This window comes from Perca fluviatilis, chromosome 17 (assembly GCF_010015445.1).
Source record: "Perca fluviatilis chromosome 17, GENO_Pfluv_1.0, whole genome shotgun sequence".
Classification (NCBI taxonomy): domain Eukaryota; kingdom Metazoa; phylum Chordata; class Actinopteri; order Perciformes; family Percidae; genus Perca; species Perca fluviatilis.
The window spans coordinates 36,532,509-36,559,117 of record NC_053128.1 but is presented as its reverse complement, the minus strand read 5'-3'; the positions used below and the strand labels follow the sequence as shown (position 1 = coordinate 36,559,117).

Below are 26,609 nucleotides of genomic sequence, written 5' to 3'. Positions count from 1 at the left end.
TGGTGGAACGTGTGTACGTTCAAAAGTTATTAAGCCAATCATCCTCCATGTATCAGGCTTAGGGCTGAAAGATATGCTTTGTATGTATGTATGTATGTATGTATGTATGTATGTATGTATGTATAGTCCGAGCGTTGGGTTGTGCAGCTGCTCTGTAATCCTCCTGCTAAACTCTGAGTTAGTTTTGATGAAGACGAGCCACTTAAATCCTGAATAATCTGATCTGCTGCTCCATCTGCTCCACACACACACACACACACACACACACACACACACACACACACACACACACACACACGCAAACACACACACACGCAAACACACACACACACACACACACACACACACACACACACACACACACACACACACACACACACACACACACACACACACGTACATGTACGTTCACTCTGCTGACTCAGACACCCGTCTCTCTCTATTTATCATCTCAGCTGCACATTTACACACTGTAGACAAAAAAAACAGGTTTAATATTTAGTGTAAATAAATGATTCTTTGTCATGTATTAATCTGCAGATTTATGTTCTGGATTCATTTGTTAAAATCAGTCTCACAACACATTCTCATCAACAACTTGTATGATTTTCTACGTAATTAGGGCAACCGCAGAGGTTAACCCACCAGACTCCATGTAAATATCGGGACTTTTAAGCGTGTATGAGCCAGCATATTTCCACCAGACTCCATGTAAATAATCAGGACTTTTAGTGTGTATAGAGAGATATCTCCACCAGACTCCATGTAAATAATCAGACTTTTAGGTGTATAGCAGCATATTTCACCAACTCCATGTAAATAATCAGGACTTTTATGTATAGAGAGCATATCTCCACCAGACTCCATGTAAATATCTGGACTTTTATCATCGTAAAACACACTTCATTCAAAGTGGACAGAAACTAAATAAAACTACTAAAAGCCGTCTTGGTTTATCTTTCCACTGTTCCAACAATCACCACTCTGGTTTGGTTGAAATAAACCCTTAATTCACCCATTTACATGTGGAGATATGCTGGCTCTATACACACTAAAAGTCCTGATTATTTACATGGAGTCTGGTGGAAATATGCTGGCTCTATACCTAAGTCCTGATTATTTACATGGAGTTGTGAATATTTGCTCTATACACGCTAAAGTCCTGATTATTTACATGGGTTGGTGGAATATGCTGGCTCTATACACGCTAAAAGTCCTGATTATACATGGATTGGTGGAGATATGCTGGCTCTATACACACTAAAAGTCCTGATTATACATGGAGTTGGTGGAGATATGTGGCTCTATACACGCTAAAGTTGATTATTTATGGATTGGTGGATATCTCTCTATACACGCTAAAAGTCCTGATTATTTACATGGAGTTGGTGGAGATATGCTGGCTCTATACACACTAAAAGTCCTGATTATTTACATGGAGTTGGTGGAGTATGCTGGCTCTATACACACTAAAAGTCTGATTATTTACATGGAGTCTGGTGGAGATATGCTGGCTCTATACACGCTAAAAGTCCTGATTATTTACATGGAGTCTGGTGGAGATATGCTGGCTCTATACACGCTAAAAGTCCTGATTATTTACATGGAGTCTGGTGGAGTTTGGTGATGGTGATTTCGGGGCTGTTTGATGTTAAACTAAAAGGATCTTACTCTTTAACTAAAAGGTCTATCTCTGGAGGGATCCATCCCATAATGTTGTCAGACACTTAGAATAATAATGTGAGTCTGTCAGCAGCAACAACAGAACTTTTAGTGACTCTAACTGCTGCTGAACATTAGTCCTGTAGGGTTACATTACAGCCTGGTTCTGGTTTAATACTGGACCAGTTTCAGACCATACAACTCTGTCTGGTTCCTCTCTGGTGTCAGAAGTGAGAGGTATTTCTCTGACATTTTAAAGACCAAACATTTGACACATGCATGTGTCATGTATTTGCGTCTGTTTGTGTCTCTGGAGGATTATCGTCTCCGTCGGGGTTCAGCTCAGTTTAATCAGACTTAATTTAGTCCGTTAATTAATCAATTAGTCAAACAACAGAAGCAAAGGCTATTTATACACACACACGTTTTATAAAAGTGACAAAAACTTCCACAACTATTTTAATAATTTGTCTTTTGGGTCATTTTTCCATTAGAAAAAGCCCAAACTGTGACTGTTATTGATTATTTTGAGGACGGCTAGGTGAGAAAGGGGGGAGAGAGAGAGAGGGGGGGAAGACATGCAGGTCAGATTCAAACCCTGGACCTCTGTGTCGAGGCATAAACCTCTCAGTATATGTGCGCCTGGTCTGCCCACTGAACCAACCCGGCCACGATTTGAATGGTGAGTTGATTCTATCGTTCTATCACACTAGCTCTGTTCAGTTAGAACCTGACACATGTTATTTAATACATCTCTATAGTAAAGGAAGAATGAATACGGAAGTGTGTGTGTGTGTGTGTGTGTGTGTGTGTGTGTGTGTGTGTGTGTGTGTGTGTGTGTGTGTGTGTGTGTGTGTGTGTGTGTGTGTGTGTGTGTGTGTGTGTGTGTGTGTGTGTGTGTGTGTGTGTGTGGTTCCTGTTCTATAGTATGTTAAAGCGCTTTGAGTAGTTGTAAAGACTTGAGAAGCGCTGTATAAATCCAGCCATTTACATTTAGACTTTTTGTAAGTTTGTCTGTACCTAAGGTAAGGGAAGAAGGATAAAAGAAAGGATGGACACAATAATGGAAGGAAAGTAACGGAAGAATAAATAAGTAAAGATGTAAAAAGGGAAGGAGGAAGGCAAGGAAAGAGAAGGAAGGAAGGAATGAGAGGAAGGAGGATTCAGTTTCCTGTCCCAGAGGAAAGAAGAAACTAGAAAATATTCATATTTAACAAGCTGACATGACACAAGTTTACCTGTTTTATCATAAAGAAATGACTCCAACTGATTAATGGATTATCAGAATAGTTGTAGATTAATGTTTAGATTTCTTTATTTAATGACATGAGTACAGAGTCCAACATGTAAATGTGCCAGATTTAGCCATGCAGGCTAATTTCCATCTGCAGTCCCTATAGCAGGTTGATGGCTTAAAACAACAGATAGGTTACAACAATACAACAAATACACATAACACAAGAAATACATAATCCTAGACAAGTCACATGACACAACCTCTGTTCCAGATCAGGACTACTGGCAGGTTGATGGCATGAGAAACACATAACACTAGTGTCATATAGGGCTGCACCATTAATCCACCATTAATTAATTAATAATAGTGTTGTTGAAATCTCAGTATGAACTATAGTGTAATATCTAAATCAGTCAGGGGCGCAATATTTGTTAAAGGAAAAATATGTGTCTAACTGTTCTGAATGAAGTAGTGTGGTGCTGCAGAGACGTCCAGGACTACAACTCCCATCCTCCAGACTACAACTCCTCTCCTCCAGACTACACCTCCTCTCCTCCAGACTACACCTCCTCTCCTCCAGACTACACCTCCTCTCCTCCAGACTACACCTCCTCTCCTCCAGACTACACCTCCTCTCCTCCAGACTACACCTCCTCTCCTCCAGACTACACCTCCTCTCCTCCAGACTATACCTCCTCTCCTCCAGACTACACCTCCTATCCTCCAGACTACACCTCCTCTCCTCCAGACTACACCTCCTCTCCTCCAGACTACACCTCCTCTCCTCCAGACTACACCTCCTCTCCAGACTACACGCCTCTCCTCCAGACTACACTCCTCTCCTCCAGACTACACCTCCTCTCCTCCAGACTACACCTCCTCTCCTCCAGACTACACCTCCTCTCCTCCAGACTACACCTCCTCTCCTCCAGACTATACCTCCTCTCCTCCAGACTACACCTCCTCTCCTCCAGACTACACCTCCTCTCCTCCAGACTACACCTCCTCTCCTCCAGACTACACCTCCTCTCCTCCAGACTACACCTCCTCTCCTCCAGACTATACCTCCTCTCCTCCAGACTACACCTCCTCTCCTCCAGACTACACCTCCTCTCCTCCAGACTATACCTCCTCTCCTCCAGACTACACCTCCTCTCCTCCAGACTATACCTCCTCTCCTCCAGACTACACCTCCTCTCCTCCAGACTATACCTCCTCTCCTACAGACTACAACTCCCATCCTCCAGACTATACCTCCTCTCCTCCAGACTACACCTCCCTCTCCTCCAGACTAACCTCCTCTCCTCCAGACTATACCTCCTCTCCTCCAGACTACACCTCCTCTCCTCCAGACTATACCTCCTCTCCTACAGACTACAACTCCCATCCTCCAGACTATACCTCCTCTCCTCCAGACTACACCTCCTCTCCTCCAGACTATACCTCCTCTCCTCCAGACTATACCTCCCTCTCCTCCAGACTACACCTCCTCTCCTCCAGACTACAACTCCCATCCTCCAGACTACACCTCCTCTCCTCCAGACTACACCTCCTCTCCTCCAGACTACACCTCCTCTCCTCCAGACTATACCTCCTCTCCTCCAGACTACACCTCCTCTCCTCCAGACTATACCTCCTCTCCTCCAGACTATACCTCCTCTCCTCCAGACTACACCTCCTCTCCTCCAGACTATACCTCCTCTCCTACAGACTACAACTCCCATCCTCCAGACTATACCTCCTCTCCTCCAGACTACACCTCCTCTCCTCCAGACTATACCTCCTCTCCTCCAGACTATACCTCCTCTCCTCCAGACTACACCTCCTCTCCTCCAGACTACAACTCCCATCCTCCAGACTACACCTCCTCTCCTCCAGACTACACCTCCTCTCCTCCAGACTACACCTCCTCTCCTCCAGACTACACCTTCTCTCCTCCAGACTACAACTCCTCTCCTCCAGACTACACCTCCTCTCCTCCAGACTACAGAAAAACATTTTTGTTTGGTACAGATTATTGCAAAAATCACACTTCAATAATTTTTTTTTTTTATATTTTTCAATGAGAATAATGATACAAAAGTGATCATTCCCTCCTATTTTGTGAATCATATCGTAATCGCAGCATTAGTTAAAATAATCGCCATTACATATTTTCCTCATATGGTGCAGCCCTAGTATCATACACCGGAGTAGACACAGGTACAAGTGCATAGACACACATTAGGACGCATCAACAACACATAAGCACACACAGAGACACTACTATAGTGATAAAGACTAACACATTATTCTGGATTATGGCAGAATATTTCAATAACCAGTGTTTTATGGAATTGTAGGAGGATTTGATAGTATTTATAATTTAGTAGTTGATAATTAATCTATGAATCTTTACAGCCCTAAAAAATTGCAGTACTGTCTACTCAAACTGTATTATTGTTATTATATAGTCACATTTTATTTGTTTCTGTTTTACCCCGATATCTTAGCTTGCACTATTTTCTTTTGTCTCAGATTCATTTTCTGCTTCTTCTTCTTCTCGTGTCTGTTAGTTATTTATTCATGAGCTTTTATTGGAGGTTATTAATCTCTGCAGCTCTAGTGTGGAGAAGGAAACATGCTTTTATTTTGAAGGATGGAGTCGGCTGTGTGTGCAGATCTGAAGCCGACCTTTAGTCGTCCGGACAGGTACAGGTGTGTTGTAGCTTCCTGTCAGACACACCCAGCCCCCCCCCCCTCTCTCTCTCTCTCTCTCTCTCAGCGATGATGTAACGTGCAGTGGTGATGTCATCGGTGGGCGGAGCCTCGGCCTGTAAACACAGTGCGGTCTCTGGGAGGAAACGGGACACAGAGTCTCTAAAACTGGATCACAGGAATCCCATGCAGGGCCACACATGTACACTTTGTTCTCAGGATTTAACTCATTAACCCTCCTGTTGTCCTCCCGGGTGTAAACTGAAGTTGAACACTTTTTTTTTAATGTTTTTTTTAATCGCTTTTTGGCTTTTTTCCAACATTTTATTCTGTTTTTTTTTTTACACTATCATCAGTAAACTGTACACACAACTCACACCAATGTATTACCACTAGTTTTACACTCATTGTTTTTTTTTCGAATTCGTAGTCGAGAAACCTAATTTATATTAAATTACATAAATTGTTTTGTGTTTTGAAACCATTTAAACTGTTTTTTGGGGGGAAATAAACACTCAAAATTCAATAAAGTAGTTTAACTGATCCTTCATTTAACTTGAAAGGAGCATTGTATGGAACCATCCATGTCATTTTTGGACAATTTGGATGAAAGAATCCCAAATTTCTGATGTTAAATTTGACCCGAGTAAAATAGCTTTGCTGTCTGCTGCATTGTCCGACATTTTTATAGGTTTTTCCAACTTTTGTGTGGCTTTCTCCAACGTTATTAATTACATTTTTAAAAGCAGCCGACTCCCAGCAACCTCTTTTACATCCTGAATATTAAAATCTCTCTGATTCTGGGGGGAATTTAGGACTCTCAAAGTCCACAAATCTGCCAAATTCTGCTCGGTCGCGTAACTGCAGTTACCTCTAAATGTGTGAGGGTTCTGGTCCGGCCCGCTGGTCTTGAGTTGGACCCGTTGGGACCGTTTGATCCTGTTAATGAGTGACAGTTAAAGGGGAACTTTGACCCTACGGTCCCGTGGTTCTGGGTCTAAAGCTCAGTTTCTGGTTCCACCCAAAGCGCTCTCCGGAGCTACAGAAGAGACCTCAAGTTAGACTTTTATGTTGGTGTGTGTGTCTCTGTGTGTCTCTGTGTGTCTCTATGTGTCTCTGTGTGTGTGTGTGTGTGTGTGTGTGTGTGTGTATTCTCGTGTGCAGCCCTTCCTTCCCCGTCCAGAGGAGCAGGAGGAGCAGTGTTCTCGCCTCGCTGGCTGATCTGAATGGTGATAAAACCTGCTGAACACCTTCAGCTGCTCCTCTGGTTCCTCTCTCTCTCTCTCTCTCTCTCTCTCTCTCTCTCTCTCTCTCTCTCTCTCTCTCTCTCTCTCTCTCTCTGAGCAGGTTTCTGCTCTTTGTTCTGCACGCTATGTGTTCACAATCATCCCCTCCTCCTCCTCCAAACATGAGAGAATCAGAGTCCAGACTGTGTGTTCGTCTGCTCTGAGGTCAGATCCTAACGTGGTCATGCCAGTTTTTCCCTCGCCAAAATAAAAGCCTCTCTTTGGAGCGTTATTGAACTCCCTTCCCAACAGGCTAGCATGAGACTTTTTAAACGCAGCTTTAATACAAATGCTTCCTGAGAACTCCTGCAGACTGATAAAACCTTCATTCATTCATTCATTCATTCATTCATTCACACGAGGAAATATTAACAACATGTTGTCCATCCTGCAGGAATGATTCCAGATTAAAGTTCAGTAAACGGGATATTTCAGTCAGTATCACAGCCCCTCCCCCACAGAGAAACCTCCACAAAACTGTGTGTGTGTGTGTGTGTGTGTGTGTGTGTGTGTGTGTGTGTGTGTGTGTGTGTGTGTGTGTGTGTGTGTGTGTGTGTGTGTGTGTGTGTGTGTGTGTGTGTGTGTGTGTCTCAGACGACCTGCTGCGCAGCCATTGGTCGGTCTGTGCCGGTGTCCCAGATTATCAGCGGGCTGCTCTGATTGGATCAGACGAGTCTAAAGATCTGCAGCTCTCATTCTGTTAATCACTGAATGAATGAATGGTTTAGTGTCGAAGGTCTACAAAAAGTTTAAAGACATCTGACAACTTTTGGCTTATGGATTTTCTTTTTTTGGTCGCTTTTGACAGTTGTTTTTTTTACGTTTTTGTCGCTGTTAGTTGGGCTTTTTTTGTGACATTCTGGTCACTTTTTCGAGAGAACTGCAACTAACAGTCATGATCACCTCTGATTCATCAGTTAATGGATAGATGGATGGATGGATGGATGGATGATTTGGTCTCCAACGTGTCAGAAATCCCACACAAGTCTTCAAAAGTCTTGAAGAAAACACAAATATTCACATCTGAAACGTTTGACACACACACACACATACAGGACAGACACACAGAGACACACAAACACACACACACACACACACACAAACAGGACACACACACAGGACAGACACACACACACACACACACACACACACACACAGACACAGACACAGACACAAAGGCAAACACACACACACACAGACACAGACACAGACACAAAGGCAAACACACACACACACACAGACATCTGAAAACGTTTTGTCACGACCCAATTGTCTCAAATCAAAGTTCTCTCTTTGAATCTACGAATTAAAGAATGAATATGTGAAGCTGCACAGATGAGTGTATTAATAACTAAATGAGCTGCTGTGTGTGGAGACCTAATAAAGATTAAAAAGCAGAAGTTGTCCTGGTGTACTTCTGTGTTTCAGGAGTTTAATGATCTTCCTTTATGTTTATGAACAGTTCCACTTCCTGTCTGAAAGTTGACCTCCTTCCTGATGTAGGGCTGGGCATCGTTCAAAATCTTTCCATCCGGGGCCAATTTCGATACCTCAGTTTCGATGCTGGTTCCTAACGATACCTTTTTTCGATACCATATGTTTTAAAATCCATTTCAACATCAACAAAAATAAATTAAACACAAAGCTTTTATTTTCCAACTTAATTGGGTTATCAAAATTAAACAAATTCTGGTAAAACTGCTCACTCAGAGTAACATTAATAAAAGTGCCTTGCCTTGCAAGCTCAGCCTGTCAGTCAGTCATCAGGGCAGAGAAACCACCGTTGTGCCTGTTTGTCTAAGAGGAAGTGTAACGTCAACAGCACCGCGACCGCTTTCAGCTCGCCATTAATATCATATCGCAGCAAACTGCATCATTTTGGACCGTTGTTATCTCCATATCTGTGTCTAAAACCTTGGAAAAGTTTGAGCAGATCAAACATAAATAACACTCCGAAAGCTTAAAGCTAAAGAAGTCCGACTAGAATCATAAGATCTGAGAAAAGTCTTTTAGTGACATTCATTCATTCATTCATTCATTCATTCAGCACCTAAAACTTATAACGGCAGTGAAAACACAGCATGTTTAAAAATGTATCAGAGTTCAGATACACAAATGTGACTTTATTCTCCGAATTATCATTCAGTTTTTAATTGACTCATCTCTGCAGCTTTACATTCATTCCTCCGTAGACAGAGAGAACTTTTATTTTAGATAACTGGGTCATTGATAAAGGTCTTTTTAAACGCTCAAGGCATTTGCTTTTATATATTTCACCTGCCCAGTGAATCTTGATATTTGAATGTTTGATTCTCTGAACAGCTGAGTGATATTTCAGTATGGAACTGATCAGCGTGAGAGCCGCTCTGGGCTTTTATTCAAATAACCTCCTGCTGTCGGTGAAGCAGATTTGCATGGATGACGTGATGTCAGAGGTTCTCTCCAGGTGTGCAGCGCTGAGCGTCTAAATGGCTCACACATCTGATGACTAAGGCTTTTTCCTGCCGCCCCCGCAATAGCTTTCAGTCAGAGAAGAACCGTTTGTTTTATAATCTGAAGCCAACCGTACAGGAGAACACATGAACTGTAAACCTTGAGCAGGTTTTTCCTGCAGAGAGAAAGAAAAGAGACAGAGGGACTGAGGTAACAGTCAGCTGTTCCCCAAACTCCCAGCCAGTTCACAGCTTATGTTTGGTGTTTTAAAACGTCCTTGTGGCAGAGATAGAGGCAGTGATGTTTCCTGTTTCCTGTACGGGACTCTCACACCGCCTCAAAACACACCCACATGTCTGATCTCTGTTACATGACTGGCCACCGCAGCGGGACACGGGGAGGAGTTTCTACTAAAGTTGTGTCAGCCTCAACTTTTTCGCTGCAGACCCACAATCCTAGATCGCTAAAACGTTTGCCAGATCCAGATCCCTTGGCGTTATGCCGTAAACCGTTTTTAATCTGAGCATGCACAACTCACATCTGCACTTGACTCACATCTGGTAGTGACAGCGGTCTGAATGCGGTACTACCGTACGCAATCCCATCATGCATACTGTCTAGTAGTAGTCAGCCCCCCCACAAGACTCATTCTGAGTCAGGGAAAACTCTGCTGTTGAAGTGGCCTCGGGTATGGGTAGACCGACTGTGCACGGGTCCGGTACGCAGTGTTCTCACTAATCAAACAAACTGGACTTTAGGGTTGAGAGTACTCTGATCTGGGAATACGAGAACCTCTTACTGCGTTTCATTATTCAGGACAAGAGCTGCAGAAGTTTAGTCTGCTGCTGTAATTTCCTCCGAAGTGAAAATCAGTGAAGTTAATGAAGCCTTTGATCAGGAACGGAGTTAATCTGCAGAAGCAGATACAACTTCTAATTAAACTGTTACTGTGAAGAGAGAGAGAGAGAGAGAGAGATCAGTTCTTTCATCTTCAACTCCCAAACACACACAGCAGACGTCAGCAAGTCCAGATAGATCATGAAATAAAGAAAAGGTTTTATTTTATTCAGAGGTTGAGGCCAAATCAGGACACTGTACTTAAACTTAAATCACTCTCAATCCTTTCACAGCTGAGCAGTTTGGTCTGTTTTAACCAGTGGTGTAGTCTAGTTGTTGTAGTGAGAATACTGTGATTTTTGTTTTCCTCCCAGCTTCATGCTCGCCGTCCCAGATCAACAACCCCATACCTATTCTATACCGTTACCTTTAACGCAGGGGTTATCAAAGGTATCACTCAAAGGTCCAGCTCAGAGGCCCAGAACGATCGGCCATAAAACATTTAATAGACCTTATTCACAGCAGACATTTTGACTTGAAAGCAGGGTGAAAGTGTCAGAAAAGAGGAACGACAAAGCAGAATGGATCATTATCAGAAAATAGCAACTGGAAAGCAGAAGGTCAGATACAGTATAAAGATTAATTTACCATTTAGAATTGTAACAAATCCCTCAACAAACACACATAACAGGAGATTAAAAACTGGAAATGGCTTTGAAAAGTGGGGACCAAATGGAACTGAGAAATTAACACTAACGGTGATTATTATCAATTAATCTGCAGATTATTTTCTCATTTTAATCCAATCTTGGTGTCATCCTGGACTTCACCCTTTCTTTCCATCCTCACATCAAGTCCATCACCAAGTCCCCTTTTTTCACCTTAAAAACATCTCCAGACTCCATCCCTCTCTGACTCCGTGGCAGAAACCCTCATTCATGCTTTCATAACCTCCTATTTGGACTACTGCAATGGAGTCCTGTCTGGGGTCCCCAGCAAAACCCTAGACAGGCTCCAGTATTTCCAAAACTCTGCCGCCAGGGTCTTCACCCACACCAAGACCTGGGTGCACATCACCTCAATCCTCATCCACTGTCACTGGCTCCCTATCAAGTCCTGCATCAAATACTAGATCATCCTGCAAGGGGTTGTGTAATGGACCTTTCTCACAGCAGACATGTTGACTTGTCATAGTAAGAAAAGCACAGCTGACACTGATAACCTTAACGATGGCTCAGTTCCATCAAGTGTCCCAGTAAGAGATTTCAGGGAGTCAGCTATGACATGTCAACATGTCTGCCGTGAAAAAGGTCTGTTAACTCACGTTTTTTAACTTTTAAAGCAACATACATTCAGGTTGAGTTCTCTGTTTCTCTGATTTGGGTACCGTTCAAACTAGAAAACGTAACACTTCCTAACATACTGTATTCATAACACAAGGTTCATGGGCTGGGTCCAGATAAACTTTCCGTCCGGTCCAGATGCGGACCTTGGTACGTACTTTTGAGAAACGCTGTCGTAAAGCATCAGCCTCTTCTGGCTCATTTCCGGTAGTTTCTGTAACGTTAACGTCTGCTGCAGGGTCACCCGAAGTGGTGGTAACTTCAGGGGAGGGCTTATAGTCCAGTCATTTTAAGCCAAAATGGGGCTCAAACTAGGCCAAATTGCAACAGAGGCAAACTCAACTGATTTTGAATCCTCAATATGTTCTGAGTAAGGAAATAAAGCCCCAAAGAATCCCATTAGGGGAAAGTTTTGATAAAGACCCAAATATAGCCTATGCATTATTTTTCTCATGTGAATAGGGTAAAAGTTTTAACCTTAAGATATCACCATGGAAATTACTGAGTTCATTACATACATCAAGACAAAAAAAAATGTATTACAAGTTTTTTGAAATTGTTTAACATGGGCAATTGGTGCATAATCTAATTATGTATGTGCTAATTTGCATAAATACCACAACAGATCTAAACATTGGGTATAGCCAGCTGAAAATGTCTTGTTGACATCTTACAGTAAAAGACTTAATGTTAAGGTCTGAATGGAACCCATTTAGACTACCCATGAGCATTAATACATAGAGGCAGGAAGAAGTACTTTCCTGTACTTCGGGGCTTATTTTTCCTTACTCAGGACATATTGAGGTTACAAAAATCAGTTGAGTTTGCTTCTGTTGCAATTTGGCCTACCTTTTTTTTTTCATAAAATGACTGGACTATTACCAAAACACAGAGATAGTGTAGTTTAAATCCCCTTTAGTGATTCACATTTTTTATTTTTAAATTTGCAGAGAATGATCGCTCATCGCTATGTAACGTAACGTTATCCTGGCACTTTTGTAAGTAAGGCAAGGCAAGGCAGCTTTATTTGTAGAGCACATTTCAGCAACAGGGCAATTCAAAGTGCTTTACATAAAACATTAAAGAGCAGTTAGAAGACAATTAAAAACTATTTAAAAACATTAATAAACAAATTAAAAACATTAAAAGACAAGAATAAAATTGATAGTGCAGTATAAGAATAAAAGTTACAGTGCAGTATAAGAAATTAAAGTTAATTTAAATTGATTATTTAAAGAAAAGCAACATCAAAAAGATAGGTCTTTAGCTTAGATTTAAAAGAACTGAGAGTTGCAGTGGACCTGCAGGTTTCTGGGAGTTTGTTCCAGATATGTGGAGCATAAAAACTGAACGCTGCTTCCCCCTGTTTAGTTCTGACTCTGGGGACAACAAGTAGACCTGTCCCAGTAGGTATATGAAGGTATATGAAGCTTTAGGAACTAATCAACAGCAAATATTGGAGGCTTCTGATCAGCCAGCGTGCAGAGACATTTCGCACGTCTGGACTGTTTTTACCTTCGTTAAACCGTCTGAACGGCGGCAGGCTGCTGAGGTTGAACCACACAGGTCAGACGGCTTGGTTATAACTCAACATTTCTCCGTTCTCCGCTGAGATTAACAACATAGCGCTGCATACATTAGCCAGCAGCTAGCGGACATTTAACTGCTTAATCCTGACAAAGTCCACTGTGTATTTCAGCCTGAATGCACGTTTTGTCGGGTTTCAATTTATTTAGTTTTTGAGGATTCAGATACTAAAGTATTGAAGAAAAACAAAACAACAAAAAAACTGAATATTCAAGTCCCAAAATTGAAAATCAAATGGATACTTTATTCATCCTGAGGGAAATTTAAGGCATCCAGTAGCTTAAACAACCATAACACAACAAACACACATACACACATATATCTCACATACATAAAAATCACTCACAGAAATGTAAAGAGTTAACAATTTGTTTAGTGATTACAAAGGTCTGGTATGGACTGACCATGTGATGCAATGACCATGATAAGGTGCTATGGTAGAGGGTGTGCAATGGTGGTAGTGCAAAAGTGAACAGTGCAATAGCTTATTATTAAATATTAACTGAGTATGAAAAGACAAGAATGTAAACAGAATATAATTGCTTGACAAACAAGAGAAGAAATACCTACCAAAGGAATGAATATGCGAACAGTTGAAATATGTCTCCACTAATGTGTAATGTGGTGTGTGTGTGTGTGTGTGTGTTGTGTGTGTGTGTGTTCCAGTACACCCCGGGTGTGGATCCCCGACCCCGAGGATGTGTGGAAGGCTGCAGAGATCGTCAAAGATTATAAAGAAGGAGAGCCGGTGCTACACCTCAAACTGGAAGATGAAACGGTACTTCACTTTATTCATAACCTCTTTTTTATTTCTGTCACAGAGAACAAAGTCTACACACGACACACAGACGCACAGCGACTGACTTTTACACTGAACAACATTATAAAGGCAACACTTGTTTTTGCCCCAATTTTTCATGAGCTGAACTCAAAGATCTAAGACTTTTTCTGTGTACACAAAAGGCCTATTCCTCTCAAATATCGTTCACAGATCTGTCTAAATCTGTGTTAGTGAGCACTTCTCCTTTGACGAGATAATCCATCCACCTCACAGGTATGGCATATCAAGATGCTGATTAGAACTCTAACCCTAACACCAGATACTCCCCGGACCTCCCCAATACAGTAAAACTGCACATTTTAGAGTGGCCTTTTAGTGTGTCCAGCCTAAGGCACACCTGTGCAATAATCATGCTGTCTAATGAGCATCTTGATATACATAGAAAAAGTATTTGATCTTTGAGTTCAGCTCATGAAAAATGGGGGAAAAAACAAAAGTGTTGCGTTTATAATTTTGTTCAGTGTAGATCTGATCAGTTTCATGGTTGTTTACAAACTGGTAGCTCACTGATTGGACAGGTTTGCTGATGTCATCCTGAAGATGAAATACCGAACTTTGGTCGTAAATTGAAGCTCTCTGGTCATTTGTATAGACAGCCTATGGACCCAATCACATAGTTTGTTTGCAGTAACTTCCAGGGAGAAAACTCCTGTCTCCCAAACATACAATGATAAAAAAGTTGGAAAACTTTACAATATTTTGAGAATGAAAGTGGGAACATTTTAACCGGATTGGTCGGACCTCTGAGTTTAACAATATATCTTAAAACGTTACAGTCACGGCTGAAAATAACAACAGAATAAAACAAGTTTGTTGGGTCTCTGTAAATTATAGATTGTGGTGTATCTGTAAAGTGTCCTGAGAAAAGTTTTGTCAGGATAACTGAGTTTCAGTTTTCGCCGCAATTGATGTGTGTACTATGTCTTTCAGTCTCTGGACTACCCTGACTGTGTGTTATGTCTTTCAGCCTCTGGACTACCCTGACTGTGTGTTATGTCTTTCAGCCTCTGGACTACCCTGACTGTGTACTATGTCTTTCAGCCTCTGGACTACCCTGACTGTGTGTTATGTCTTTCAGCCTCTGGACTACCCTGACTGTGTGTTATGTCTTTCAGTCTCTGGACTACCCTGACTGTGTACTATGTCTTTCAGCCTCTGGACTACCCTGACTGTGTACTATGTCTTTCAGTCTCTGGACTACCCTGACTGTGTACTATGTCTTTCAGCCTCTGGACTACCCTGACTGTGTATTATGTCTTTCAGTCTCTGGACTACCCTGACTGTGTATTATGCCTTTCAGTCTCTGGACTACCCTGACTGTGTGTTATTTCTTTCAGCCTCTGGACTACCCTGAATGTGTATTATGCCTTTCAGTCTCTGGACTACCCTGACTGTGTACTATGTCTTTCAGCCTCTGGACTACCCTGTGGGTCCGAAGGCGAACCCTCTTCCTTTCCTGCGTAACCCAGACATTCTGGTGGGAGAAAACGACCTCACTGCTCTCAGTTACCTTCATGAACCGGCAGTGCTGCACAACCTGAAGGTCCGCTTCCTGGAGCCCAACCACATCTACACCTACTGCGGTCAGTCACACAACACTACGCTTATTACTACAGTTATTACATGTAAAATGATTATATGTACTCTGAAGAAAACACGTTGCTCTACTAAGGTTTGATAAAACATCTTTGATCATGTATTTTGATGAAGCTCTAAACATGTTTATGTTGCAGCTTCCCACTCCTCACTTCTCTGTTTTACTTTATTTTGGAGTTTCTCTTCAAGTCTTCTTTTATTTTGAAATAGAGCTGTGAGAGCATTTTACAAAGGAAGCCTCTGGGGTTCCTGGTGCCAAAACCAAGGGTTGAAAGCTGTATGTTTTAGTATAAAAAGGAATGTCTTCTGCTACGTTTCCTCCTCTCATTCCCCCTGCTCTGGTGTTTCCCCCCTCTCTCATTCCCCCTGCTCTGGTGTTCCCCCCCCTCTCATTCCCCCTGCTCTGGTGTTCCCCCCTCTCATTCCCCCTGCTCTGGTGTTCCCCCCTCTCATTCCCCCTGCTCTGGTGTTCCCCCCTCTCATTCCCCCTGCTCTGGTGTTCCCCCCTCTCATTCCCCCTGCTCTGGTGTTCCCCCCTCTCATTCCCCCTGCTCTGGTGTTCCCCCCCTCTCATTCCCCCTGCTCTGGTGTTCCCCCCCTCTCATTCCCCCTGCTCTGGTGTTCCCCCCCTCTCATTCCCCCTGCTCTGGTGTTCCCCCCTCTCATTCCCCCTGCTCTGGTGTTCCCCCCCTCTCATTCCTCCTGCTCTGGCGTTTCCGAGCCCCTGAACCGGATACATTTGGAAACATTTCTGACTCCCTTTTGGCTCAAAACTCAAACGCTTAAAATCCAAAACGTAGTAATGTAAATGTAGCCTCGGACTCTTAAAGATATTTTCCTTGAAGCTGAGAATGTTTTCCTCAAAAAACATGCGTTATATTTTAAACAAATACACCACCCGGCTTGGTGAGGACCAAAGTACAGAGTGTGACATTTGCATGGTGTCAGGCTCGGATCATTGTCTTCTTGGCCCTGTGCAGGATGTTTGGATATTGGCGAGAATCTCTTGAGTGATACTTTATGTATGAATGTGTTAATCTGTTGATGTTTTAATGTATGAATGTGTTGATGTGTGCAGGGATTGTGCTGGTGGCCATCAACCCGTATGACCAGCTGCATATTTATGGCGAGGAGGTGATCCGGGCGTACAGCGGGCAGAACATGGGCGACATGGACCCGCACATCTTCGCTGTGGCCGAGGAAGCATACAAGCAGATGGCCAGGTAACAAAACACTCCTTTTCTAAACTTCCCTAAACTGGCTTTGTTGACTAAACATCCAAATGGTGGAGCTACAGCAACCGTCTAAAAAGACACAACAAATCAGTCGAGCCAGCACACAACTTTCACTAAAATGTAGCTTTCGATCACTCTGTTTTTCTCAAAGTGTAAACTAATTAGCAGCTATAATCATGTTTTTTTTCTGGATGTTTTCTTCTTTTTCTTTCCTATAACCCTGTCTTTGTGTCGATGTTTTGCAGGGACGAGAGGAATCAGTCGATCATCGTGAGCGGAGAATCGGGCGCAGGAAAGACGGTTTCTGCAAAGTACGCTATGCGTTTCTTTGCCACGGTGGGCGGCTCGGCCAACGACACTAACGTGGAGGAGAAAGTGCTCGCCTCCAGTCCCATCATGGAGGTCAGTGAGAGGAGGTTATTTCAACTTTACTTCTGAGAAAGCACAGAGAGCAGACTCAGGCTTTACCCTAGAAATGTTCTTCTGTTGATGCAGACTGCTCTGAAGTTAACACTCATTAACACATATTAGCTAATTTGTTTGATGAGTTGACAGACAAAATGTGAGAATGAAATGTTGAAGTGTTTATGTGCCGAAGCGTTAGCAGACAGAGAAATTAAATGTAGGGATCCTGACTATGAATCATGTTGAAGGAAATCAGGTTGTGTCCTCGGTGGAAACAGTGTTTGATCCCAGCTCCATGTAAACATCTAATCATCCTGGTATATTCTGATTTTGTAAATACAAACTGAAACAGCAGGTCCCCAGTGGGTTTCTTGTTTGTGTAAATTAAGGGAAGAACAAGTTCTGAGTGCTGAAATCAAACCGTTCAATTTGATGTTGACAGATTTAGGCTGAATCTCATTTCTCTGTCTTAGCCCTTCCCCTTCCCCCTAACCCTTCGTCTTACCCCTAGCTTTTACCACTCTGTTTCGAGGGACAAGGGCTAGGGGTGAAAACACAACCCTATGAAATGAGACGCCACTTGGTTACATTATCATACATACTTAGGTCTGTTTGCCATAAATATTTGTATACACACTGCATGGTGTGTTGTATATCTCTTTAGTTATCACTCTTTTAATGTCATTGATGTTCAGAAACACTTTCTTTGTTAACAAGAAGCTGTCTTTATTGCCCAATAAAGTAAACATAACATTATTACAACTATTACAACTATTAGAACCATAACTTTCACGTCACACACACATGTAAAAAAGGCACTCAAATGTATAAAACTCAAAAAAGACACACAAGACCACAAACAAACAAAAAACTACAGCTATTCTGAAATTCCAGACCCCAGTCTGATGCCTGTTGGCCAGTAACCTTTCCCTCCAGACCAGTCTGATGCCTGTTGGCCAGTAACCTTTCCCTCCAGACCAGTCTGATGCCTGTTGGCCAGTAACCTTTCCCTCCAGACCAGTCTGATGCCTGTTGGCCAGTAACCTTTCTCTCCAACCCCATTTCTTTCATTAGTGTCCTGTATCATAACCAAAAACAATGTACAGGTGCATGAACAGGAATGAATTACACAGGATTACATTAATACAGTACCAATACAGTATTGAATGGCAACAACATGAACGCAGAAACTTCTGCTTGTTTTCAGCCCGAAAGTGGATTCAAGTAAACTCGCGACTTTGCTTAAAACTAAGCAAAGTCGCGAAAATTGGTCAAAACGAAAATTGGTATAGCCGTTACTCTCACATGAACGCGCAAAACTAAAGGGAAGGGGTAAGACAGAGAAATTCAGCCTCAGTTCCCAGCAGCTGTGGATAATGTTTATTTTTATTTAACCTTTTTTTTATTTATCCAGGTAAGCCGATTGAGAACAACTTCTCATTTGCAACAGCGACCTGTCACATTCACACAGTTCCACATTCATACCTGTAAGCTGCCCAGTACAACCACAGTCTGACTCTGCTGCCACTGAGCAGCTCCACTGGAGCGGTTGGAGGTTAAGGGCCTTGCTCAAGGGCACCTCAGTGGTGGTAATGAGGGAGGGACAAAGCGCTGTTCTTTCACTTTCTCCACCCGGATAAACTAGGGCTGGGTGGAAGGATACTTCGATGCATCACAACTTTCTCTTGACAGATTATGTCTGGATGCAGATCCCCTTCAATAACTCAGTGAACTGTATTGTACAAGATTAAACAGATTATTAAACACTGACCAACGTGTACACGTTCCTTCTGTAGAATCCACTCATAAACATTTATACTTAGGGTGGGACGATATGCTTTAGTCCCGATTCAATTGTTTCCGGATTTATGATTTTAATTTATTGTGATTCTAGAAGTATTGAGATTTGATAGTATTCAGTGTTGGGATTTTCATTTCTTTCTTTAACAAAAAATGTACCTGAATAAAACACTTCTAGAGACATTTCTAAAATCGAATTGTTGTTACGCAGATCATATCCTACTGTTTGCTGTGTATTGTGTGATGATGTCCTCTCTGTCCTTCAGGCTATTGGAAATGCTAAAACCACGCGGAACGACAACAGCAGTCGCTTTGGGAAGTACATTCAGATCGGCTTCAGCAAACATTACAACATCATCGGAGCCAACATGAGGACGTACCTGCTGGAGAAGTCTCGCGTCGTTTTCCAGGTCGGTGGGATCCATGGAAACAGTTCAGCATCTCTTTGTTACACTGTGTGTGTGTCTCACTGTGTGTGTGTTTCACTGTGTGTGTGTTTCACTGTGTGTTTGACCCGTGTGTTTGAACGTCTCCCAGGCTGAAGACGAGAGGAACTATCACATCTTCTACCAGCTGTGTGCCTCGGCCAGTTTACCTGAGTTCAAAGACCTCGGCCTCAGTGAGTCTACCTGTTATATTTTACCTGTTTCTATTACACTTTAAGAAATAAGTCCGTAAAATAACAGGAAATGTTTGGCAGCTCATTACCCAGACTTTTTCCCGTAATTAAAAACAGAAATGTTGTGTGTAACTACAGTAAAAATACAGAATATTTTCTATTATTAAAAATTCTCTAACAAAAGCTGCTCAGTTAGTAAACTTATGAAATTAAATCTGTTCTTTTTTTTAACTTTTTAACACTTGTTTGATGCTTTTTTCAAAGCTTTCAACACTTTTGGTGCTTTTGACACTCAATAATCCAGCTGCTGGTTAATAATTTACGATAATAGCTTTGTGAATAGCTCACTCCGTTAGTTGTCGGAGCACAGATAAAGGTCCAATAATGCAATGCGAAATATAAATAAACAGAAATCCAACTGTGAATCAGGATCTACGGAATTTCTGTTAAAATATACAGTCACAATATTTATACACAGATGTTTCTGTGTATTTCATTTTGTCGATTTTTATCAACAAAGATTGTGGAAATGGCTTAGACCCTGCAGCATTTTAACCTGTTGACTTTGTTGTGGTGTCTCAGCCAGCGCAGAAGACTTCACGTTCACGTCTCTGGGGCAGAACATCTTCATCGAGGGAGTGGACGATGCTGAAGACTTTGAGAAGACCAGAGAGGCCTTCACGCTGCTCGGTGAGGACACAAAGACACACATTCATATTTCATCATCTCTCAGTAAACCAGAACAGACTTTAGTACGTCCTAAAACCTCTAAAGCTTTCAGAGTTTCGTTCCATCACGTTTAAAAACAGCCAAACAGAGAGGCTGACAGTCCGCTTCATCTGCGCTCTGAAATCCAAACTGCAGGATTCAATATCGAAACTGTTATAAAGTTCAGATATTTGGTTAATTTTTCATTGCATCAGATTTTAGTTGGGACAGTCAATAAGATGCAGATAAACAAACACACCAAGGAGCTCAAATATACAATAAAATGTATAAATAACCTGCACAGTTAAAGGGGAACACCAGGGTCAGACCGGTGTTGTGACAATCTTCCCCCTGTTAGCGTTTAGCATCTAGACAGTCAAATTTAGCCGAGAAAAGGTGCGTCTTAACCTTTTCTCGGCTAAATTTGAGCACCGTGAGGTGACGGTCCTTTCAGAGGTAGTTAAAGTTGAGTTTAGTCGACAAAAAGTGAGCGTCACACGGTGCCAACAGTTAAGTTTAGAAACCAAAACGATTGAATTGAAACAAAGTTTTAGTTTAGGAAGTTTTAACTTCAAACTATGCATCTGTAATAATTTAACGTGTGTGTGTGTGTGTGTGTGTGTGTGTGTGTGTGTGTGTGTGTGTGTGTGTGTGTGTGTGTGTGTGTGTGTGTGTGTGTGTGTGTGTGTGTGTGTGTGTGTGTGTGTGTGTGTGTGTGTCTTCAGGGATAAAGGACGTGAGTCAGAGCAGCATCTTTAAAGTGGTGGCCTCCATTCTCCATCTGGGAAACATCGAGATCTCCTCGGAGCGAGACGGAGAGTCCTGTCGCGTCTCGGTACGTCACACAGCTCACTCTGACACTTTATGAACAGGGTCCAAAATGATCACTCCCTAAGCGCCAAATGCGGGTAAATTTTCCGTTTGGCGGGTAAATACTTGTACCAAAAAGTAGTTGTCTTTATTTTTTGTGAAGGTGCAGCTAGTGTTTACATCAGGCTAATTAATTAGCCAGTATGCGCTCATTATTGGCGAGCCAGCCAGTCTTCCAAAACAAAGCACGATTAAAACAGAGATGAAACCACCACCAGCAGTTTTGTGATGTATGTTACATAAAAAACAAAAACAAAACGCAATTTAATATTTTGGCTAGTAAAACATTTGCTTGGCAGGTGGATTTTTTCATCGACCCACCAACTTTGGCTAGTAAGTCAATAAGTAAAATTTTGGAAACTTTTTTGGAACTTATTCTGACACAGAGACAATATATTTACACTGAGATGGTTATGAAAAAGGAGATTCCTGTTTACATTCAGCTTGTCTTTTAAGGGTTTGGAAGGGTGTAGCACGGGCCGAGGAAGAACCCATTCAAGTTTAAAGTGGATCTGAGTCACGGAGACACACATTTAACTTTTCACTTTTGTTAACCCTGTGAGACGGGGTGTTTGTGACAATTTTCACTTTGTAGTTCATCTTTTTATTGTTTATTTATTTATTGTCTGTTTTTAATTTAATTGTCTAGAAGAGCTTAGTAATGAAATGGTCAAATCATGTTTCAGTTGCTTTTTGTAAAGATATATACAGTACAGTATATAAATGTAACTAACTGATTGTCTTATGTCTCGTATCGGTCGTAGGATATTGAATTGATTCGAATGGAAATAGTATCTTAGCAGTCAATATTGTATCGGTGTCCAAAGAATTGAGTTATTATATATTAGTGTGTTTTAGTTTTAAACACACTGCACACTGGCAGGGAGAGGGATTGCTAAACTGCACTTTCTGTCCTTGATTATTCATAAAAAACAGCTCAGGGACAGAGGGACACTTTTAGGGAGTTAAGTGTGTGGAGTGGAGTGTGTGAACCTGCGTTGTGTGTTTCAGAGAGACGACATCCACCTGCAGCACTTCTGCCGGCTGCTGGGTGTGGAGCTGCAGCAGATGGAGCACTGGCTCTGCCACAGGAAGCTGGTGACCTCGTCGGAGACGTACGTGAAGAACATGTCCAGCCAACAGGCGGCCAACGCCCGCGACGCGCTCGCCAAACACATCTACGCTCGCATGTTTGACTGGATCGTGGAGCACATTAACAATATGCTGCAGACCTCGTCGAAACAGCACTCCTTCATCGGAGTCCTCGACATCTACGGGTAACAACGTCACACAAGGCAAACCTCACATCCTGAAACACGCAGAGTTTACAGCGTGTTTATCTGCAGTTAAAAAACCTGATTATATTCTGGTAAAGGCCCCCGGTTAGTAAAATCTAAGTTCTCCTCCCCCGGTTAGCAGAGCTAGAGATCTCCTTTAGTAACCGCGGGAATCCTTCATGTATACACTTTAATAACTGGTGGATTTGTGCATGAATACACCTTAATAACTGAGGGATTTGTGCATGTATACACTTTAATAACTGGTGGATTTGTGCACGTCTATACCTTAATAACTGGGAGATTTGTGCACGTCTATACCTTAATAACTGGGAGATTTGTGCACGTCTATACCTTAATAACTGGGGGATTTGTGCACGTCTATACCTTAATAACTGGGAGATTTGTGCACGTCTATACCTATATAATAGCTGATTTGTGCGATCTATATCTTAATAACTGGGGATTTGTGCACGTCTATACCTTAATAACTGGTGGATTTGTGCACGTCTATACCTTAATAACTGGGAGATTTGTGCACGTCTATACCTTAATAATTGGGAGATTTGTGCACGTCTATACCTTAATAACTGGGTGATTTGTGCACGTCTATACCTTAATAACTGGTGGATTTGTGCACGTCTATACCTTAATAACTGGGTGATTTGTGCACGTCTATACCTTAATAACTGGGGGATTTGTGCACGTCTATACCTTAATAACTGGGGGATTTGTGCACGTCTATACCTTAATAACTGGGAGATTTGTCACGTCTATACCTTAATAACTGGGGATTTGTGCACGCGTCTATATCTTAATAACTGGGGATTTGTGCGCTCCTATACCTTAATAACTGGTGGATTTGTGCACGCGTCTATACCTTAATAACTGGTGGATTTGTGCACGTCTATACCTTAATAACTGGGGGATTTTGTACGCGTCTATATACCTTAATAATTTTTTTTTTTTTTTTTTTTTTTTTTTTTTTTTTTTTTTTTTTTTTTTTTTTTTTTTTTTTTTTTTTTTTTTTTTTTTTTTTTTTTTTTTTTTTTTTTTTTTTTTTTTTTTTTTTTTTTTTTTTTTTTTTTTATTTTTTTTTTTTTTTTTTTTTTTTTTTTTTTTTTTTTTTTTTTTTTTTTTTTTTTTTTTTTTTTTTTTTTTTTTTTTTTTTTTTTTTTTTTTTTTTTTATTTTTTTTTTTTTTTTTTTTTTTTTTTTTTTTTTTTTTTTTTTTTTTTTTTTTTTTTTTTTTTATTTGTTTTTTTTTTTTTTTTTTTATTTTTTTTAATTTTTTTTTTTTTTATGTATACACATTAATAACTGGATGTTTGTATGTATACATTAATAACTAAGATTTTGTGTATGTATACACATTAATAACTGGGTGATTTGTGTATGTATACACATTAATAACTGGGGGATTTGTGTATGTATACACCTTAATAACTGGTGGATTTGTGTATGTATACACATTAATAACTGGGGGATTTGTGTATGTATACACCTTAATAACTGGTGGATTTGTGTATGTATACACATTAATAACTGGGGGATTTGTGTTTATGTATACACATTAATAACTGGGGGATTTGTGTATGTATACACATTAATAACTGGGGGATTTGTGTATGTATACACATTAATAACTGGGGTATTTGTGCATGTATACACATTAATAACTGGGGTATTTGTGCACGTCTATACCTTAATAACTGGGGGATTTGTGCACGTCTATACCTTTTTAGTAGCCGGGGTTAGCTCGGGGTCTTCAGGGCAGAGCCAGACGTAAACATTCAGGGATGAACCCAGACCTAGGGTGGACATTTTTACGTCGTATTTACGGCAGCTGTATGCACTACCGTATATCACATGATATTTGATCAAAGAATGCTTCAAATGTGTACATCATTTAGGAAAAAAACATGATGGTTGCAGAAGAAAAGAATCCTCCTGTAAAGGCGACATCCTGTTTTATATCTAATTGTCTTCATCAGTCTGAAACCAGAACACAACACATGTTGACACCTAAAGAGAGGCAGAAACGTTTCTATTTTTAACTTAGGTTACATAGATAGGTAGGGTAGGAATTAGGGGGCTGCACAGTAAATCCTTTTTTTTTTCTATATATCGTCAACCCAATTTCAACCAATTTGTCTTTTAGTTTGGTAGAATCCCACTCCCCTTGTCTGCAGGGAGAAGAAGAGTTTTCTTCTTATGAACTTTACTTCCCTCCAGGATTCTGCGAAGTTTTCAAAGATCACTAAATTGTTCTTTTGTCTGATTGTCTGCAGCTTTGAGACGTTCGAGATCAACAGTTTTGAGCAGTTCTGCATCAACTACGCCAACGAGAAACTTCAGCAGCAGTTTAACTCTGTGAGTTCTCTTTGTAAAAACCTGCAGAGTTTAATCTGTTTCTGTGAGCCTTTGTGAGCCTCCCGTTCCCTTTTTAAAAACCAGATTTCTCTATGAAACCAAGAGAAACAAGTTGTCTTGTGTTTTCTCAGCATGTGTTGTGTTTAAGCTGTGTTGTGTGTGTGTGTTTTCAGCATGTGTTTAAGCTGGAGCAGGCGGAGTACATAAAAGAGCAGATCCCCTGGACTCTGATCGATTTCTACGACAACCAGCCGTGCATCGACCTGATCGAGGCCCGGCTCGGCATCCTGGACCTGCTGGACGAAGAGTGTAAAGTCAGTGAGCTCCTGTCTGTTGTTCAGGATGAAAGGGTTCTAACTTTGGGGACTTTTCATCAGGTCAACATGTTTCTGACCAAAATATATGCAGAACTAAAGACAATCAGTATGAGGTGCCGTTTCGGCCTGGTTCAAGAATGCATGCACATTAGAGCTGGGCAATATATCGATATTATATCGATATCGTGATATGAGACTAGATATCGTCTTAGATTTTGGATATCGTAATATCGTGATATGGCATAAGTGTGTTTTCCTGGTTTTAAAGGCTGCATTACAGTAAAGTTACGTCATTTTCTGAACTTACCAGACTTTTCTAGCTGTTCTATTATTTACCTTTACCCACTTAGTCATTATATCCACATTACACCATGATTATTGATCTAAAATCTCATTGTGTAAATATTTTGTAATATTAATAGTCAACACTACAATATTGTTACGGTATCGATATCAAGGTATTTGGTCAAAAATATCGTGATATTTGATTTTCTCCATATCGCCCAGCCCTAATGCACATACACCAGTCAGACAAAAAGTCTGACTGTGTGCCACAGACAACATTAGCTCGCACACTGACAACTTTGGGGGAGAAAAAGTACTGTGTGCGAGGTGAAAGTGGTGTATATACATGAGGTAAAAAGGGTGAATGTCCATGCATTGTTGATATATGGCCTAAACAGCGGCGGGGCGGGGAAAAAAAAAAAAAAAAAAAAGGAGGAGGAAGAGTGTGGGGCGCGGGTTTTTTTTTTGTTTTTTTTTTTTTTTTTTTTTTTTTTTTTTTATTATTATTATTATTATTATTATGGGGAGCAAGATAAATTTTTTTTTTGGAGGGGGGGGCGGGAAAAAAAAATTTTTTTTTTTGGTTTCGAAGGGGACGGATCAGAACTGGGCCCAGAAGCTCTACAAGCAGAACTCGAGCAGCGCTCACTTCCAGAAACCTCGCATGTCCAACACCTCCTTCATCATCATACACTTCGCTGACAAGGTGAGCCCAGGACACAGTCCACCCTCTTCCACACAGACATCCGGCCGTAGAGTTTGTGTTGTCGTTTTGAGCCATAACTCTAACGTTTAAAGATATAACGTAAACATGGAGGTCCCACCTATCCCCGTTAAAATGTTGTTAATATGATTCAACATGATGCTATTCCATGTTTTAATGATTATATCATGTATGTACTAGAGCTCGACCGATAAAGGATTTTTAAGGCCGATATCGATACAAATATTTGGTGATTTAAAAATCAGATATTCTATATTATATAAAATAATATGATAATGCAGTTTAAAAATAAACTTGTTGGTTTTATTGTCACAACAGAACATCAAAATATATTAAAGTTCTGAATATAAAATGTATAAAAATACAAACTTAATATATGAAACTTAAAGGGTTAAATACGAGTGTAGAGCGCCGTCTGGTGGTCAAACCATGCAACGCCAACAATCAGAACATTGAAGGTTGAAGGGGGTTTCGTCCG

General features: G+C 41.1%; 1 protein-coding gene across 1 annotated transcript in view; it reads left to right on the top strand.

Moving 5' to 3' along the window:
* The window catches only part of myo5b (myosin VB), an 87,242-nt gene that overhangs the window by 17,055 nt on the left and 43,578 nt on the right, over positions 1–26,609 (top strand). Inside the window, exons 3-15 of the mRNA XM_039779091.1 lie at positions 13,749–13,860; positions 15,335–15,506; positions 16,598–16,742; positions 17,000–17,156; positions 19,226–19,369; positions 19,497–19,578; positions 20,161–20,268; positions 21,012–21,121; positions 22,168–22,433; positions 24,724–24,805; positions 24,979–25,123; positions 25,716–25,720; positions 26,000–26,113. Of these exons, the coding sequence (XP_039635025.1) occupies positions 13,749–13,860; positions 15,335–15,506; positions 16,598–16,742; positions 17,000–17,156; positions 19,226–19,369; positions 19,497–19,578; positions 20,161–20,268; positions 21,012–21,121; positions 22,168–22,433; positions 24,724–24,805; positions 24,979–25,123; positions 25,716–25,720; positions 26,000–26,113 (1,642 nt within the window). The remainder of the gene's footprint in view (positions 1–13,748; positions 13,861–15,334; positions 15,507–16,597; positions 16,743–16,999; positions 17,157–19,225; positions 19,370–19,496; positions 19,579–20,160; positions 20,269–21,011; positions 21,122–22,167; positions 22,434–24,723; positions 24,806–24,978; positions 25,124–25,715; positions 25,721–25,999; positions 26,114–26,609) is intronic.